A 16,707-nucleotide genomic window follows, 5' to 3' on the forward strand; every position below is an offset into this window, starting at 1 on the left:
CTAGCCCTGCTTGTACCGGCCCCCATCCGGAGAAAGAGAGAAATGCCAGTGGAGCCCTTCCTTCCTTCCTTCCTTCCTTCCTTCCTTCCTTCCTTCCTTCCTTCCTTCCTTCCTTCCTTCCTTCCTTCCTTCCTTCCTTCCTTCCTTCCTTCCTTCCTTCCTTCCTTCCTTCCTTCCTTCCTTCCTTCCTTCCTTCCTTCCTTCCTTCCTTCCTTCCTTCCTTCCTTCCTTCCTTCCTTCCTTCCTTCCTTCCTTCCTTCCTTCCTTCCTTCCTTCCTTCCTTCCTTTCTCTCTCTTCCTTTCTCATTTTCTCAGTCCCAAATGAGGACCACACACGCATGACTTCCATGGCATCTTGGATGTTCTCCATCGGGACATCTTCATGTGAGAGGTGGAGCTGGGGGAGGAGGCTACAGGAGGGAGAAAGAAAGGAAGAGGGGTGGGAGGAGAAGATCTCGCCACTTGGCGTGGCACCGCTGGGCCTACACCACAGTGTTTCGGTGTCTGTAGGGAGGAGGAGGCAGCATGGTGCCTGGCTTCAGGGAGAACTCCGCAAGGTACTCTGGATTCTCTGCCACGGTGGGTCGGATGCGCCCGTTCTGCTTGTAAAAGTACTTTGTGCTGTATTCCTGCAGGTAGTCTGGGTGCTGGAGCGTGCTCCGAGGCGGCAGGCTGTGGTTCCAGTAATCGGGGTTGTCGAAGGCTTTCTTGGCTTTCTCCGAGACGGACAGCCCGTTGCTTTTCAGGTACTCTGGGTTCCCTAAGGTGTTGGCGAAGGTGTTGAGGTACAGTGGCTCATTCACGTACTCATCCTCTGCCTTGGCTTGCTCGTTGGGGGTGTTGTGATACTCGGGGTTGTCCAAGGCCTGGAGCTCTCCGTTCTTTCTCCGGGAGACAAAAGGATTCTCTTCCACGGGGTTCAGGTAATCTAAAGTAAAAAAAAGAAAGAGTTGGTCAGCTCTGGACAAGGACTGTCTTGAGCTGAGGCAGTGCAAGATATTAATCAAGGTTCACAATATTGAGCCCTAATTTGGAGAGTCCATGGATTATCCCACCATTCCTGACTTATGAGTTGTACCATCAGGGAACTGAAGAGGGGGCTAAGCTATATTTCCCAGTCCCCCAGGATGCCAATTGAGACAAGGTCCCTGCTAAGGCGTAGGTCCTTGGAGTGTGTCTTTCCAGCCCACTTGTAAATGGCTTTTTTGAGATACTTTCTGTTCCTACTCTTCAGCTTTGGAAAGCTCAATAATTAAAAGAAAGATGAAATGAAGACCAGTCTATAGTGGCAGAGGACTCCAGAAAAGGCAATAAAAATTGATGGGAATGTCTATACATTCACAGTTTATCATTATTCCCAGACTCAGTCTCAGAAAAAGTGACATTTAGATGCAAAGAGGGCAGATTCTTATCAATCAATGGTATTTACTGAACCGTGAATGAGTGCAGAGCACTGTATTAAATGCTTGGGAGAGCACAGTACACCACAGTTGGTAGGCATGCTCCCTACCCACAAGGAGCTCGCAGTATATAGAAGGCACTTTCAGGCTAAAGGTAAGATCTTTGTAGGCCGGAGATCATTATTGGACAGGAGTCAATTCCCCAAGACATTTTCCATATCTGAAAGGCTGTCACTGAGGAAAAGATCAGGCAAAGGAGCCTTAGAACAGTTAAGGGACTCTTAAGGTGTTGCCCAGAAGCACCAAGTGGATGGGCATGTTATCAATCTCAACTGTATTTAGTGAGCGCTTACTGCATGCAGAGCCCTGTAATAAAAGCTTGGGAGAGTTCAATATAACATTTTAACAGAGCCAGTCCCTGCCCACTAGCTCACATTATCACTTTGGCCCTGGATTCAGTAGGCAATATCATGCGGTCTCCCTCTATTCCCTTTGGAAAACCAACCGATGAATATTGAACCTGTCGGAGTAATGGGCAGCACAATGCTAAGTAAATAATTAGTGCAGCCAGGCTTGGCAATATGATTTCTAGAGTTACAGAACAACTGCAAATAGCACTTAGACCAATTATAGAAGGAAAACAGAGGGTTACTATGAGATGAGGGACATATTTCATACCTAGTAGAGATTAGTCATTTAAAACTGGTTTTAGTAAAATTGAGAAAAATGTGATGATTTCATTTTAATAATAACATAATAATAACGGTATTTGTTAAGCGCTTTCTATGTGCCAGGCACTACAAAATGCTGGGGTAGACACAGGCTAGTCGGGTTGGACCCAATCTGTGTTCCATGTGGGGCTCACAGTCTCAAACCCCATTTTACAGATGAGATAATTAAGGCAGAGAGAAGTAAAGTGCCTTGCCCAGGTCACACAGCAGGCACGCAACAGGGCCAGAATTAGAACTCATGACCTTCTGACTCCCAGGCCCATGCGCTATCCAATACTCCCTACTGCTTCCCCAAAAGAACACCAAACTCATTACATTTTTTCTTTGTGCCAGACATGGAGATGATGTTAATAACAATTATTATTGTTATTATAAAATTATTGTGATATCTGTTAAGCCCTGTACTAAATGCTGGGAGCAAATACAGGTTATCAGCTTGGACACAGTCCCTGTCTCACCCAGGGCTCACAGTCTAAGTAGGAGGGAGAATAAGAATAAATCTCCCTTCTGGAGGTTCCTCTTTGTGGGTCATGGAGGGTAGTGGTGGATATTTCAATGTGGAATTGAAATGTAATCAGGCCATGTGGTTATCTTAGGTATGGCAGCCCACCCTACCAAGAAGCAGGGTGGTTAAGGTTTAAGGGAAAGAGAGCACACAACCCAGGGCCCCTGGATACCAACATTTCTGATAGGTGATTTTATTTGAAATGGTATTTATTAAGTGTTTCCTATACATCACACAGCATGTTGGGCACTGGAGTAAGCACAGGATAATTGTAACAGTCAGAGTTCTGGTCCCACAAGGGACTCACAGTCTGAGAGTTACTGAGACAGGTCTTTTCACTCCATTTTATAGGTGAAGGAACTGAGATCGAGAGAGACTAATTGAGCCACCTAGAATACAGAGCGGGGCTTGGATTAGAACTCATATCTCCTTAACTCTGAGGTCTATGTTTCCCCTTTGTGTAGGTTCTCTGAGGCCAATCCACAGGAATGAAGGGGGCAGCTGGAGTTTTGGTTCTACTCAGAGCCCAAATCAATACACCAGGATCAGAATTGTAAAGATAAAGGTTCTAAATCCTGGAGGCACACCGGGATTTATCCCTGCTCCTTATTCTCACACTAAACAAAGCCAAGTGTTAGATTATATGCTACTTATAGACTGTAAACTCTTTAAGGGCAGGGATTGGGCCTACCTACTCTATTGAATTGTACTGTCCCAAGCATTTAGTACAATTCTTGGCACAAAGAAAGCACTCAATAAAAACTATTAATTTTTTTAATGGCATTTGTCAAGCACTTATTATGTGCCAGGCACTATTCTAAACACTGGGGTAGCTACAAGGAAACCAGGTTGGACATAGTCCATGTCCCACATTTTACAGATGAGGTTACTGAAGCACAGAGAAGTTAAGTGACTTGCCCAAGGTCCTATAGCAGACAAGTGACAGAGCCAGGATTAGAACCCAGGTCCTTCTGATTCCCAGGACCATCCTCTATCTATTAGGCCATGCTGCTAATTGGTTGCTTGCTCCTCCTCTAGACTGTAAGCTCATTGTGGGCCAGTAACATGGTGTACTGTACTTTCATAAGTGCTTGGTAAAATGTTCTGCAAACAGTAAGCGGTCAATAAATACAATTGCTTGGTTGGCTGATCAGTAACTCTGGGAGGCCTGGCCTAGTTTATTTCCCTCTTTAAACTACTTCCATTCACTTTGGAAGACCAAATGCTGGATTGATCCCAAATGCTGTAAGGGCAGCTAGCTCCGTCAACACATTTTCCAAGATGCCCATTACAGGTAGCGTGGCTGAGCAGCCTAAGGAGCTAGATTTGGGCTCCAGTCCCCCGAGAGGCATGGGTTCGAATCCCACTTCTGCCAAGGCAGGTTTCTCTACGCCTGAATGTCTTTGTTATCTCCTCCAAGAGGCCTTCCCTGACTAAGCGCTCCTCTCCTCTTTTCCCACTCCCTTCTGTGTCACCGTGACTTGCTCCCTTTATTCATCCCCACAGAATTTATGTACATGTCTGTAATGTATTTTATTTATATTAATGTCTGTCTCCCCCTCTAGACCGTAAGCTCACTGTGGGCAGAGCTTATGTATATTTATTATTGTACTATAACCTCCCAAGCACTTTGTACAGTGCTCTGTACATAGTTAGCACTCAATAAATATGACAGAACGACTGACCCATTTTACCTGATTTCACTTTGTCCCGCATCGGAGTCATGTACCCATCTTCATCTAACTCTCCCCTGGGGGCCCGTTCTGCCACAAACACCGTGGGGTCTGCGCTGTATCTCTGGGTGCTGCTGTCATCTTGGGTGGCAGGAGCCACTGGTTTGCGCAGAGTGCCGTTGCAACAGGGATCCTCACAGATCTCGGCCGCAGCTCCCTGGGTGGCCGGAGCTTCCGGAAGAATGCAGGTGGTAGCTCTGTATGGCATAGACACTCCTTGCTCTGCTCCAAAGCCTCCATCTCGATACACAAACTGGTTCTGCAAAAGAGGGGGACAGACATACTGAGTGATCACCCCCCAAATCAGCTACACGAACATCCTCACCAAGAGCAAGAATCGGAATTCTTCCTTCAGAAGAGGTCATTGGAATTTCAGGACTTTTATAGGGGTGGGATACTGAATCAGAGTACCTGAAAAGTAAATTTCCCTCCACGCTGGTTCCCATGTAAATAGCCATGAAAGATAGCCCTCCATTTAGGATTATCCCCATAATATGATTCTTCAAGCAAAAAACTTTCCTACTGCAGAATGGATTACTGATCTGGAGTGTGGATTGAAGTTGAAGTGACTTCAGTAGTTAATTGTCATTAATAACTGAATCCCTCGGTTGATAGAATCTTAGGGTAAAATTTTCCTTCTAGCTGTATTTCCACTATTTTTTCTGATTTTTAACCAACTCAGAATTTGATGGGGCAGACTTGATTAACCAGAGAGGATCAGGAACCATGCAAACTTGAAGGCGCTCGGTTACCCCCAAACAAGTTGATAACTTCCAAAATCAACTGCTAAGTCTTTGGTGATGTATGGATCACAGAACTCTGGATAACCCAGGGGAACAGGCACCAGTAATGGGAACTGGACTATGGTATGTTCAGTCTCATTCACTGTTGGCAGTGGGGGGAAAACTGGGAATTTTATGGGAAAGAAGGAAGAGAGACACAACAGGGCGAAGGACCAAAAACAAGAAAAGATGAAGGTTGATTGTGAAATACTTACTCCTGACATAGGGGTGTAGGCAGGAGGAGGGCTGTGTCCAATTTCACTCTAATAGGAAAAAAAATGGAATGATGGATATAATAAGAGGTAGCATGAATGGAAAAAACAAAAATACCCATGAGTTGTATGAACCAATGGAAATGGGGAAATGCACAACAGTGAAGTTTGCTATCTGGGTAGAAAACAACCCACTCTCTTTTGGACAACTGGTTTGCCTTGTGTTTACTCAAACAATGAAACATGTTTGATTCAACTCCTGAAAAGTAGCCATGGTTGTTTACTATTTACTGATGAAACACAGGATCGTGATCACTCTCTCGTCTGTTTTGAAAAAGAAGCAAGAGACCACTGAAACAACCCATTGATCTGGAAAAGGTTTCCTTTCTGCACCAGTGAAGTCATCAAGAGCAAGAAACTCAGCTAAAGTTATTCTGTTCCAAGAAAAAAGCCAGGTTTCTGAATGAGAATGTGAGTTTGATTTCATTGTTTTTTTGTGGCTTCCCTGGCTCTCTTCAGCATACCGCAAATGTGTTTATCCAATTTAAGGGCAGCAGCATGGCCTAATGTAAAGAACACAAATGTGGGAGCCAGGACACCTGGGTTCTAATTCTGCCTCCACCACTTGCCTGCTGTGTGATCTTGGGTAAGTCATTTAACTTCTCTGAGCCTCAGTTTTCTCATCTGTAAAATGGGGACTCACAATCTTATCTCTCTCCTACTTAGGCTGTGAGCTCCATGTAGGACAGAGATTTGTGTCCAAACTAATTATCTAGCATCTACCTCAGTGCTTAGAACAGTGCTTAACAAATGCCATCATTAATATTGTCATCATCCTAAAGAACTCCCCCATTTGTTTAGTTATAATATTAATATTGTCTGCTAATTTTTCTGAAAATAATCTACACTTTGTTTATATTTATCAGTGGACCTGTAAAACCTGATCCTTCTCATGTTATAGATTATTTATATGTAAGCCTTGACTTTAATCCAGTGGTTAAAAAAAAACTGCTCTGGGAATCAGAAGACCTGGGTTCTAATCCCAGGTATACCTGAATTTGGCTACTCGCTCATTGCAGAACCTTGAGGTGCAGTCCTGTAGAACTGGAATCAATTCCTTTACACAAGTTCTCGGTCCTGGATCTCAGGGCTGAAGCTCAATGCCCCCTTCTGGATGTGAGACTATTAGATTATATTTGCACTTAGGGGTTCTTCTCCCAGCTCTGCCACTTAATAATAATAATTGTGGTATTTGTTAAGCACTTACTATGTGCCAGGCACTGTTCCAAGTGCCAGGGTAGATACAAGATAACCAGGTTGGACACAGTCCCTGTCCCACATAGGGCTCACAGTCTTCATTCCCATTTTACAGTTGAGGAAACTGCGGAACAGAGAAGTTAAGTGATTTGTCCAAGGTCACAAAGAAGACAAGTGGCGGAGCCAGGATTAGAACCCAGGTCCTTCCAACCCTCAGGTCCATCCACTATCCCCTAAATCATGCTGTTTTTCTGCTGTGACCTTGGGTGAGTCACTTCACTTCTCTGGGCCTCAGTTTCCTCATCTGTAAAATGAGAATTAAGATTATGAGCCCCATGTGGGGCAGGGACTGTGTCCAACCTGATATTTTCTATCTGCCTCAGCACTTAGAATAGTGCCTGGCACAGAGTTAAGTGCTTTACAAATACCATTAAAAAATGAGATGCAGGGAAAACTTCTAGATGACTAGAGGATTACTAGTTAAGCCTAAACCAATAGTATGTCTCAAACAATAAAGGCAACTTCCCTTCAATCAATGAATTAGTCACATTAATTGAAGTGCCAACTGGGGGCAGTGATCTGGGTGAAGCACTTAAGAAGCACAACCGAAAAAAAGATACAACAGTCCCTGCTCTCAAGGAATGAGGGAGACAGGCTGACCCAATATGTCTATAATGAGTAGAAGAGGATAGAATAACAAGACTCGCCCCATAGGAAGCATGTAATAATGATTATTACATTCACCAGAACTTTCTAGTTTACTGCACTTTTACCCCACAAAATCTTTTAACACCCTAAAATATGGGAAAATCAACCTCATTTTGGTAAAAGAATAAACAGATTCACTCTTCTCGGATGATATTAAGATGGTCTGAGCACAGCCATATCGGAAGCCAATAGTCACTGCACTGTTTAGGGGAAGGACAGTGGCTTGGAAGAGGGGGAACCTGTTAAGTGAAAGGAAGTTAGTGACCTGATATGAAATTTATGGTTCAGAATCCAACCCCTCCATTAGCAAATCATATTCAACTTTTCAGGGGCTCTTAAGGGCAAAGGAAAGAACAAATCTTGCCTCTTAGATGCGGAGGTTGTGAGCTGGGGAGAACAGAGGTCATTGGTGACCACCAGGTGACAGGAAGGGACTTTCTCTTGAATGATCTTGGCTTGTCATGACATTCATATAGTCATGGGGATCAAAATGACAGAACCTTAACAAATAAGCTTGAAGTGAGACACCAGAAGAGGGTGCCTTTGTTAGAAGGGGATTACGAGTCAAGTAAGGCAGACTTCCCAACAGCATCCCACAAATTCACATCAGTGCATCCTGCCGAATAACAAGGTGGAGTGGGGCTCCTCTTCCTGCTTTTTCCTGATCTCCACATACCACTAGAATGCTAAGTGAGGACTCTTCCGTTGCCACTGTGGAACGTATCCCTTTCTCTCTCGTAACACTTGGCCTGCTTTCCATTCGCCTTGCCTCGCTGAGAGCCCCTCCCGCCTCCTCACACAAGGGCGCATCAGCGGTTAGGGAACATCTGCGGGACCAATTAGCTGGGCTGGAAATTGGATCTAATTGTTGTTTTAAATCGATTTAAATTACATGTTAATTACCATGTCATCATTTATAGGCTTTGAAAATAACTTTTTGTGCTGTTGAGCCAAGCCAGATTTTACTCGTGTTCACCATTTTTAACTTTTAACAAGTCCGTTTCTTTTCTCATTTCCAAGAGCTCAACTTTGAATATTGGAGATGATGATGGCTTGCAGGTAAAGCTGCATGAAAAGCTGAGGTTGGTAGGGTGGACAGAACAGGAAGGCGTGAATTTGAACCCCTTAGAGTGTTCTCAGAAGACAGACTTGGGTTTCTGCCACCCACCCAAGCCTAAGATGGGGCATCTTTTGAAATAGCCAGTGAAGGGATCTCAGTCCAAGAACAGAGGTGTTACAAGGTACCCAAGAGTTAGCATGGCCTAGGGGAAAGAGCCCTGGCCTGGGAAACAGCACACCTGGGTTCTAATCCTGCTCTAATCTACTCTAAACCTCTTTCCTGCTCTGTCATGTTGGGCAAGTTACTTAAATTCTCTATGCCCCAGTTTCCTTATTTATAGAATGGGGATTAAAAAGCTGTTCTTCCTTGTACTCAGTCTATGAACCTCTTGAGGGACATGGCCTGTGTCGGATCTGCTTAAATTATCTTAGCACTTATCTTAATACAGTGCTCGACATATAATAATAATAATAATAATATTTGTTAAGCGCTTACTATGTGCCGAGCACAGTTCTAAGCACTGGGGTAAATACAAGGTTATCAGGTTGTGCCACGTGGGGCTCACAGTCTTAATCCCCACTTTACAGATGAGGTAATTGAGGCATAGAGAAGTTAAGTGACTTGCCCAAGGTCATGCAGCAGACAAGTAGTAAGTGAAATTATTATTTAATATATATTCCAAAACCTATAAAGGAACGATGACTACATCTTCAAATTCATGTTAATACTTTCAAAATCATTTTCTTTGCTGATCTTCCATTCAGACATGAAGTTAACTCAAATAGTTATTTATTCCATCGATGGATATTTGCCCATCAGGTGATGTAATAAATAACTGACTATTGAATAAAATTGTGGGCATATTTACTCATTCACAACATTTCTATGAAACAACAGTATATGAAATTTCATACTATGTATTCAGTTGTCCTTCATTATCAAAAAAGATGTCAGTGGCAGAAAAATTTGTCAATGAGTGTGTGACTGTAAAGAGCAAATAAAATGACTAAAGGGCCCTGGGGATCATTTTTGGAAGCAGGCCTAGATCCAGGCCGAGGGAGGATAAGAGGGTAGGGGAACTATTTCTTGTCTTTTGAATTATGTCATTATTTCTTAATAATACCACTACCAGTACCGATAATACATTGGTATTGTCATATTAAAGTGCTTACCAAGTGCCAAGCACTGTACTAGGTACTGAAGTAGATACAGGGTAATTAGGTCAGACATATTCCCAATCCCACATGGAGTTCACAGTCTAGGTAGGAGGGACAACAGGGAAAATCCCCATTTCATAGTGGAGTAAACTGAGGCCCAGAGAAGTTAAGCAACTTGCCCAGGGTCACAAAATAGGCTTCTGGCAGAACCAAGATTAGAACTCAGATCCTCTGACTCCCAAGACTTTGCTCTTTCCACCAGGCAAACTGTTTCTTTTCTGTGTTTGTTTCTTTTGCTCAGGAAGGGTGAGACAATTCTTCGGCAGATATGTCGTGGACTCCTCACTCCGTTCCATTCAACCACATTGCAATACCCAACGTGACACGTCCACATTTTATACCCACTGGTCCCCAGTACTTCAAGGTATTAGTGGGCAAAGCAGGATCTGTTGCTGAGAGGTTGCACAAAGACAGTCTGTTCCATGGTGCTAAGCCTTTAAGTTGATTGTTCAGAGTGTTTTGTCCCATAAGGGACAGCCTGGGGAACCTTAGGAGATTTTGGAAGGGAATGAGCAGCTCAAATCAGAGATTGTAAGCCCCTCAGTGGGCAGGGACTGTCTCTATCTGTTGCCATTTTGTACATTTCAAGCACTAGTACAGTGCTCTGCACATAGTAAGTGCTCAATAAATACTATTGAATTTTAGAAAGACCAAATCTACCTTTGACTTTTCATTTGAATTTTTTCTAAGTCAACCATGATGACTTTCCTCCTTAAGGAGGATTGAAAATTCATTAAGTGAGAGGGTATTTCTCGTCACGTATTTGGAAAAACAAAAAACAAAAAAAAGGAAGTTTAAAATAGAATAGGCATTTTTGCAGCTTTTGTTATTTTGATTGCCTCTGTCACCTCACTTGAGACTCTGGGTTTTTGGGAGCCAATGGAATATTAAATCAAGTTAGGTTTTATCCCATACTAATTGAGCTTTCATTCATAAAATGAATTTAATATTTAAACTAAATACTAAGACTACCTTTTCTGATTAAAATAATCTTAATGCTCTTTACTCTTTATTGCCATAAACTTCTTTGGTTCATGCCAATATCAAATATGATGCATGAAAACAACGAAAAATCATTGATAACTTAGCTTTTAAAATTATATTGGATATATTTATTCTATAAACTTTGGTCTTTTAAGCTTGCGTCAATGGGGCAGAATTTGTGTATAGACCAAAATGAATTTTGGCTTTCTGATCAAGCACTGAAAAAAAATATCAAATTTTACTTGTTTGCCTCATGGTTCATAACCTCAAATGATGAAGTTCTGGAACATAGTCTCCTTCAAACAAAGCTAAGTCCACTGCAGTGCAGCTATGCTGGATGGGACCTGAGGAAAATGAACGACATGAGGGTAATAAAACAACTACTCTGTGGAGAGCTGAAATTGGTCAACTGAAATGCAAGGAGGGCAGAGAAAACATTTCAAGAATATGCTAAAACAAAGCCATAGGCAGAGTTGCATCCCAACTGAAAACTGAAAACTTAAAAAGAACTGACCCACAGGGTATAGGGCTATCAGGAAAGAGTGGCTCTTCTGGAGCAAAAACTTTGTAAGAATCCAAAGGCTAGGAAGTAGTAGAGCAGAAATCTCCAAGTGGAGCAAACATCAAGCAGCCCAGAGTCCAAGAGCTCAGGAGCCCCTCCTGTGGAAAGAGCCCAGGTATCAGAGTCAGGGTTCTAATTCTGGCTCTGCCACTTGCCTGCTTGTAAGTCACAACTTCTCTGTGTGTCAGTTTCCTCAACTATAAAATGGGGATTTGTTACCTATTCTCTCTCTTATTTAGACTGTGAACCCCATTTGGGTCAGGGACTGTGTCCTACCAGATTATCTTGTTTTTACCCCAGCACTTACAACAGTGTTTGACACATAATAAATGCTTATTATTAATAATAACAATAATTATTATTATATTTTTAAGCACTTACTATGTGCCAAGGACTGTTCTAAGTGCTGGGGGTAGATACAAGGTAATCAGATTATCCCACATGGGGCACACAGTCTCAATCCCCATTTTACTGATGAGGTAACTGAGGCACAAAGAAGTTAAGTGACTTGCTCAAGGTCACATAGCAGACAAATGACGGAGCCAGAATTAGAACCCATCACCTCTGACACCCAAGGCCGCACTCTTGCCACTGGGCCATGCTGCTTCTCCCAATACCATTATTATTAGTAGTAGTAATATTATTATAACAACACAAATAAGGACAGCCTTTTTGTGTGCACATAATGACTAGGACTGTGGGATCTACATTATGTTTTTCAGCCACAACCACAGTCAGAAGATAAACCTCATCTTCAGTGGAAACTTATTTGGATACAAAGGGCAACTATATATAGTTCATACAGTTCACCAGTTTTCACATATATATTGTGATGACCACAGCAAGTAACAATCATCAGACTAAATGTCTTCCAGATGTCTTTTCATATGCACAATATTCCTTTACTTACTAAGTGTGTTGATAGTAGATTTCTATAAGAATTGTCTCAAGTGGGCAGTTGATTCTTTGATTTCCTTGATACTTTCAAAGCCAGAAAGAAAATCTGACCCCTTATGAATAAGAAACTGCTGGTGTAAAACAAAAAATGATGAGGCACCTGTAGCGCCTAGAGGTTCTATAGCATCTCACTCCACATCACAGGAACAAAATTAATAGCTGTGGTATTCATTAAGCATTTACTATGTGCCAAGGACTGTATTAAATCCTGTGGTAGATCAGGTAATCGGGTCCCACATTGGACCCACAGTCTTAGTAGGAGGGAGAAGAGTTTTTGAATTGCCCTTTTACAGCTGAGGGAACTGAGGCACAGTGAAGTGCAATGATTTGCCCAAAATCACTCAGCAGAGGAGTGACAGAACTGGGAATACATCCCAGATCCTCTGACCTCCAGGCCCAGGCTCTTTCTACTAGGCCAGTCTGCTTTGTGAACTTGACTCCCATGTGGGACAGGGACTGTGTCCAACTTGAATGTCTTGTACTAACCCCAATACTTAGAACAGTGTTTGACACATAATAAGTCCTTAATACCACAATAATAATAAACTCTCAGTGCCCCTGGCCAGGGAGACAGAAGCCAGAAGCCCATTTTGCTGCATGAGGTGGAAGTGGGTTGGCTTCCCAACTTGAGACACAGTTCAAGACAGAGGCTTTGGGATCCACCTCTAACACTCCATGCCTATACCAATCTCTTCAAGGGTGACAGTGTCCGAAAGCCTTCCTTAATAACCTTTTGAATTTCAAGCATTCTGAGAAACCCTCATGCTTTGCTTACAGTAAGCACTTACTAAGTTCTATTAGTCTATTCACATTACTACTATTATTAATTATTAATATTACTATTATTCATTCAGTGGTATTTATTGAGCACTTACTGTGTGCAGAGAACTATACTTAGCACTTGGAAAGTACAATTCGCCAACAGATAGAGACAATCCCTACCCAACAACGGGCTCACAGTCTAGAAGGGGGAGACAGACAACAAAACAAAACAAGTAGGATCAATACCATCAAAAGAGATAAATAAAATCATAGATATAAACTCATCATTAATAAAATAGAGTAATAAATATGTACAAATATACACAAGTGCTGCGGGGAGGGGAAGGACGTAGAGCAGAGGAAGGGAGTAGGGGCAATGGAGAGGGAAGGAGGAGCAGAGGGAAAGGGAGGGATCAGTCTGGGAAGTCCTCCTGGTGGAGGTGAGCTATAGCAATACTAGTTACTGATTACTGATACTGATTACTGTATCAGCCTCCTTGCTGTTCTCCAAGCTTCCTCTCTCTCCCCACTCCAGTCCATAATTCACTCTGCTGCCTAGATCATTTTTCTACAAAAACATTCAGCCAACGTTTCCCCACACCTCAAGAAATTCTGTGGTTGCCCATCCACCTCCGCATCAAACAAAAACTTCTCACCATCAGCTTTAAAGCACTCCATCACCTTCCTCCCTTCTAACTCATGTCACTACCTCCTACTACAATCCAGCCCACACACTTTGCTCCTCTAATGCTAATCTTCTCAGTTCACCCAGATCTCATCTACCTCACCTCTGACCTCTCGTTCACATCAATTCAATAGTATTTAGTATTTATTGAGCACTTACTATGTGCAGAGCACTGTACTAAGCGCTTGGAATGAACAAGTCGGAAACAGATAGAGTCCCTGCCATTTGACGGGCTTACAGTCTAATCGGGGGAGACGGACAGACGAGAACAATGGCAATAAATAGAGTCAAGGGGAAGAACATCTCGTAAAAACAATGGCAACTAAATAGAATCAAGGCAATGTACAATTCATTAACAAAATAAATAGGGTAATGGAAATATATACAGTTGAGCGGACGAGTACAGTGCTGTGGGGATGGGAAGGGAGAGGTGGAGGAGCAGAGGGAAAGGGGGAAAAGAGGGTTTAGCTGCGGAGAGGTAAAGGGGGGGTGGTAGAGGCAGTAGAGGGAGAAGAGGAGCTCAGTCTGGGAAGGCCTCTTGGAGGAGGTGAGTTTTAAGTAGGGTTTTGAAGAGGGGAAGAGAATCAGTTTGGCAGAGGTGAGGAGGGAGGGCGTTCCAGGGCAGCGGGAGGACGTGGCCCAGGGGTCGACGGCAGGATAGGCGAGACCGAGGGACGGTGAGGAGGTGGGCGGCAGAGGAGCGGAGCGTGCGGGCTGGGCGGTAGAAAGAGAGAAGGGAGGAGAGGTAGGAAGGGGCAAGGTGATGTAGAGCCTTGAAGCCTAGAGTGAGGAGTTTTTGTTTGGAGCGGAGGTTGATAGGCAACCACTGGAGGTGTTTAAGAAGGGGAGTGACATGCCCAGATCGTTTCTGCAGGAAGATGAGCCGGGCAGCGGAGTGAAGAATAGACTGGAGCGGGGCAAGAGAGGAGGAAGGGAGGTCAGAGAGAAGGCTGTCACAGTAGTCTAGCCGGGATATAACGAGAGCCCGTAGTGGTAAGGTAGCCGTTTGGGTGGAGAGGAAAGGGCGGATCTTGGCGATATTGTAAAGGTGAAACCGGCAGGTCTTGGTAACGGATAGGATGTGTGGGGTGGAATGCCCTCCCTCTTCATATCCTACAGACAATTACTCTCCCCCACTTCAAAATCTTATTGAAGGCACACCTCCTCCAAGAGGCCTTCCCTGACTGAGCCATCTTTTCCTTTTCTTCCACTCCCTTCTGCATCTCCCTGACTTGCTCCCTTTATTCATCTCCCCTCCCAGACCCACAGCACTTACATAATTATCCATAATTCATTTATTTATATTAATGACTGTTTCCCCCTCTAGACTGTAACCGTGTTGTAGGGAGGGAATGTGTCTGTTACACTGTTACAGTGTAATAATAATTATAATTATTATTACTGGGGTAGATTGAAGGTAGTCAGGTTGTCTCACGTGGGGCTCACAGTCTTAATCCCCATTTTTCTCGTAAGTGCTTAGTACAGTGCTCTGCACACAATAAGCACTTAATAAATATGATTGACTAACTGATTGATTAGAGGCTTTTGTGATCCCAAAATGGGTAATGGGGGGGGGGCTGCCTTAGGTCCCAATGTCCCAGATTCACACCTAAATCCACACTTGCTGCTCTGCCACCCACTTCCAGGTGTGTGGGTAGAGGAAAAATACAACGTCACCAAGCTCCAAGGGGAAGGAAGTGCTATTGGATTCTGAATTTTCAATTCCCACTTCTACTGTACTGTTTCTCATGGACAGATTCTAGACGTGTACAGGTGAAAATCTGCTGGATTAGTGAAATCTGCCCATTGGTCAAACAGTACTAGAGTGAAAGTAAGGTTCAAGTTGAATAGAAATAGAGCCTCACTATAGTCAATGCAGAAAGTTCTTACTGTATGAAGAAAAATGTGTCACTTTCTTTATTCATTAGCCTGTCTATTGTCTGGCTTCACGCTAAAGACCTCTGGACTGTAAGCTTGTTGGGGGTAGGAAAAGTGTCTACCAACTCTGTTGTATTTGTACTCTTCTAAGCATTTAGTACAGTGCTCTGTACATAGTACATCCTCAATAAATACCATCGATTGATAGTGTGATTTTTAAGCCCCAACTTTCTATACATTAGTATGAGACCTGGGCTAATCATGGGACTCATACATGATTAATGCAGACATTTTGTCCCTGTGAAATACAGCATCTCGGTCTATAGAAAGAGCACAGGCCTGGGAACTTTAGGTTCTGGGTTTTGACCTCGGCTCAGCCTTTTGCCTGCTGGGTGACTGTGGGCAAATCACTTAACTTCTCTGTTCCTCAGTTTCCTCATCTGTAAAAGGGGGATTAAAACCAGTTCTCCCCACTAATGTAGACTGTGATCCCTGAGTGGGACAGGTACTGTTTCTAATCTGCACATAATGTATCTACTCCAGTGCTTAATACCATGTTGAAAAGGCTAATTATGATTATTATTTTCAAGTATTTCATATCAATTAGAATTTTTGTGTGATATGAGTAGAATAGAGTGAATTCATGGGCCTCAACATGCATACCAGCATCAAATTAATGCTCAACATTTCCCAGCTGTGAGGAAAATTATGGCCAGCAGGAACTCCAATTGCCTGCTGCATGGTGAGCAGAATGCAGGTGAAGAGCGCAGAGAAACATTTAAAAGCTACTGTGATGTATAACCTCAAAGGCATGGTTAAAATGAAAACCGGCAAGAGGCCACGGAAGCAGACCAAATGTCCCATCCAGGGCCCAGCAATGAAGGGCAGAGAGGTCATCTAGAACAGAGGGTTTGGGAAGATAGTACTAGCAAAACATTTAACCCCCAAAATTGTAAACATATGAAACCTATAAAGGCCAATCTGCTCATGCCCAGTGTAAAAGGTATCATCCTTCAACACCACCCAACTCCTTGACTGATAATATCCAGCTTCAGGAGCTCCAGACACAGAATAGATTCAGAGACAATGTGTGATGCTTCACATTCTTTTTTTCTCATGATTTTGGAGAGTAATATATATGTGTTGCTCCCTGCTGAGCAGCTATAGCCAATATTTTCACTAGATTTTTCCAAATCTCTTTGGTAAAGGAGGTCTGCAGTAGAGAGCACTTGAGATTCCTCTCTCTCTCTCTCAGTATATATATTTGCATATAT

The 16,707-nt window shown here is 43.1% G+C and overlaps 1 protein-coding gene across 5 annotated transcripts in view; it reads right to left on the reverse strand.

Moving 5' to 3' along the window:
- Positions 1-246: 246 nt before the first annotated feature.
- ERBB4 (erb-b2 receptor tyrosine kinase 4) overlaps positions 247-16,707 on the reverse strand; it is a 1,160,668-nt gene continuing 1,144,207 nt past the window's right edge. For 3 of the 5 annotated variants that reach the window (XM_029069455.2, XM_029069453.2, XM_029069452.2), the window contains 3 exons: positions 5,367-5,414; positions 4,331-4,628; positions 247-928 (listed from right to left, as the gene is read on the reverse strand). In XM_029069455.2, coding sequence (XP_028925288.1) covers positions 483-928; positions 4,331-4,628; positions 5,367-5,414 — 792 coding nt within the window. In that variant the 3' untranslated portion in view covers positions 247-482. The remainder of the gene's footprint in view (positions 929-4,330; positions 4,629-5,366; positions 5,415-16,707) is intronic. The other 2 variants (XM_029069454.2, XM_029069456.2) reach the window with 1 other exon arrangement.

Source organism: Ornithorhynchus anatinus, chromosome 7 (assembly GCF_004115215.2).
Source record: "Ornithorhynchus anatinus isolate Pmale09 chromosome 7, mOrnAna1.pri.v4, whole genome shotgun sequence".
In the NCBI taxonomy this organism is placed as follows: domain Eukaryota; kingdom Metazoa; phylum Chordata; class Mammalia; order Monotremata; family Ornithorhynchidae; genus Ornithorhynchus; species Ornithorhynchus anatinus.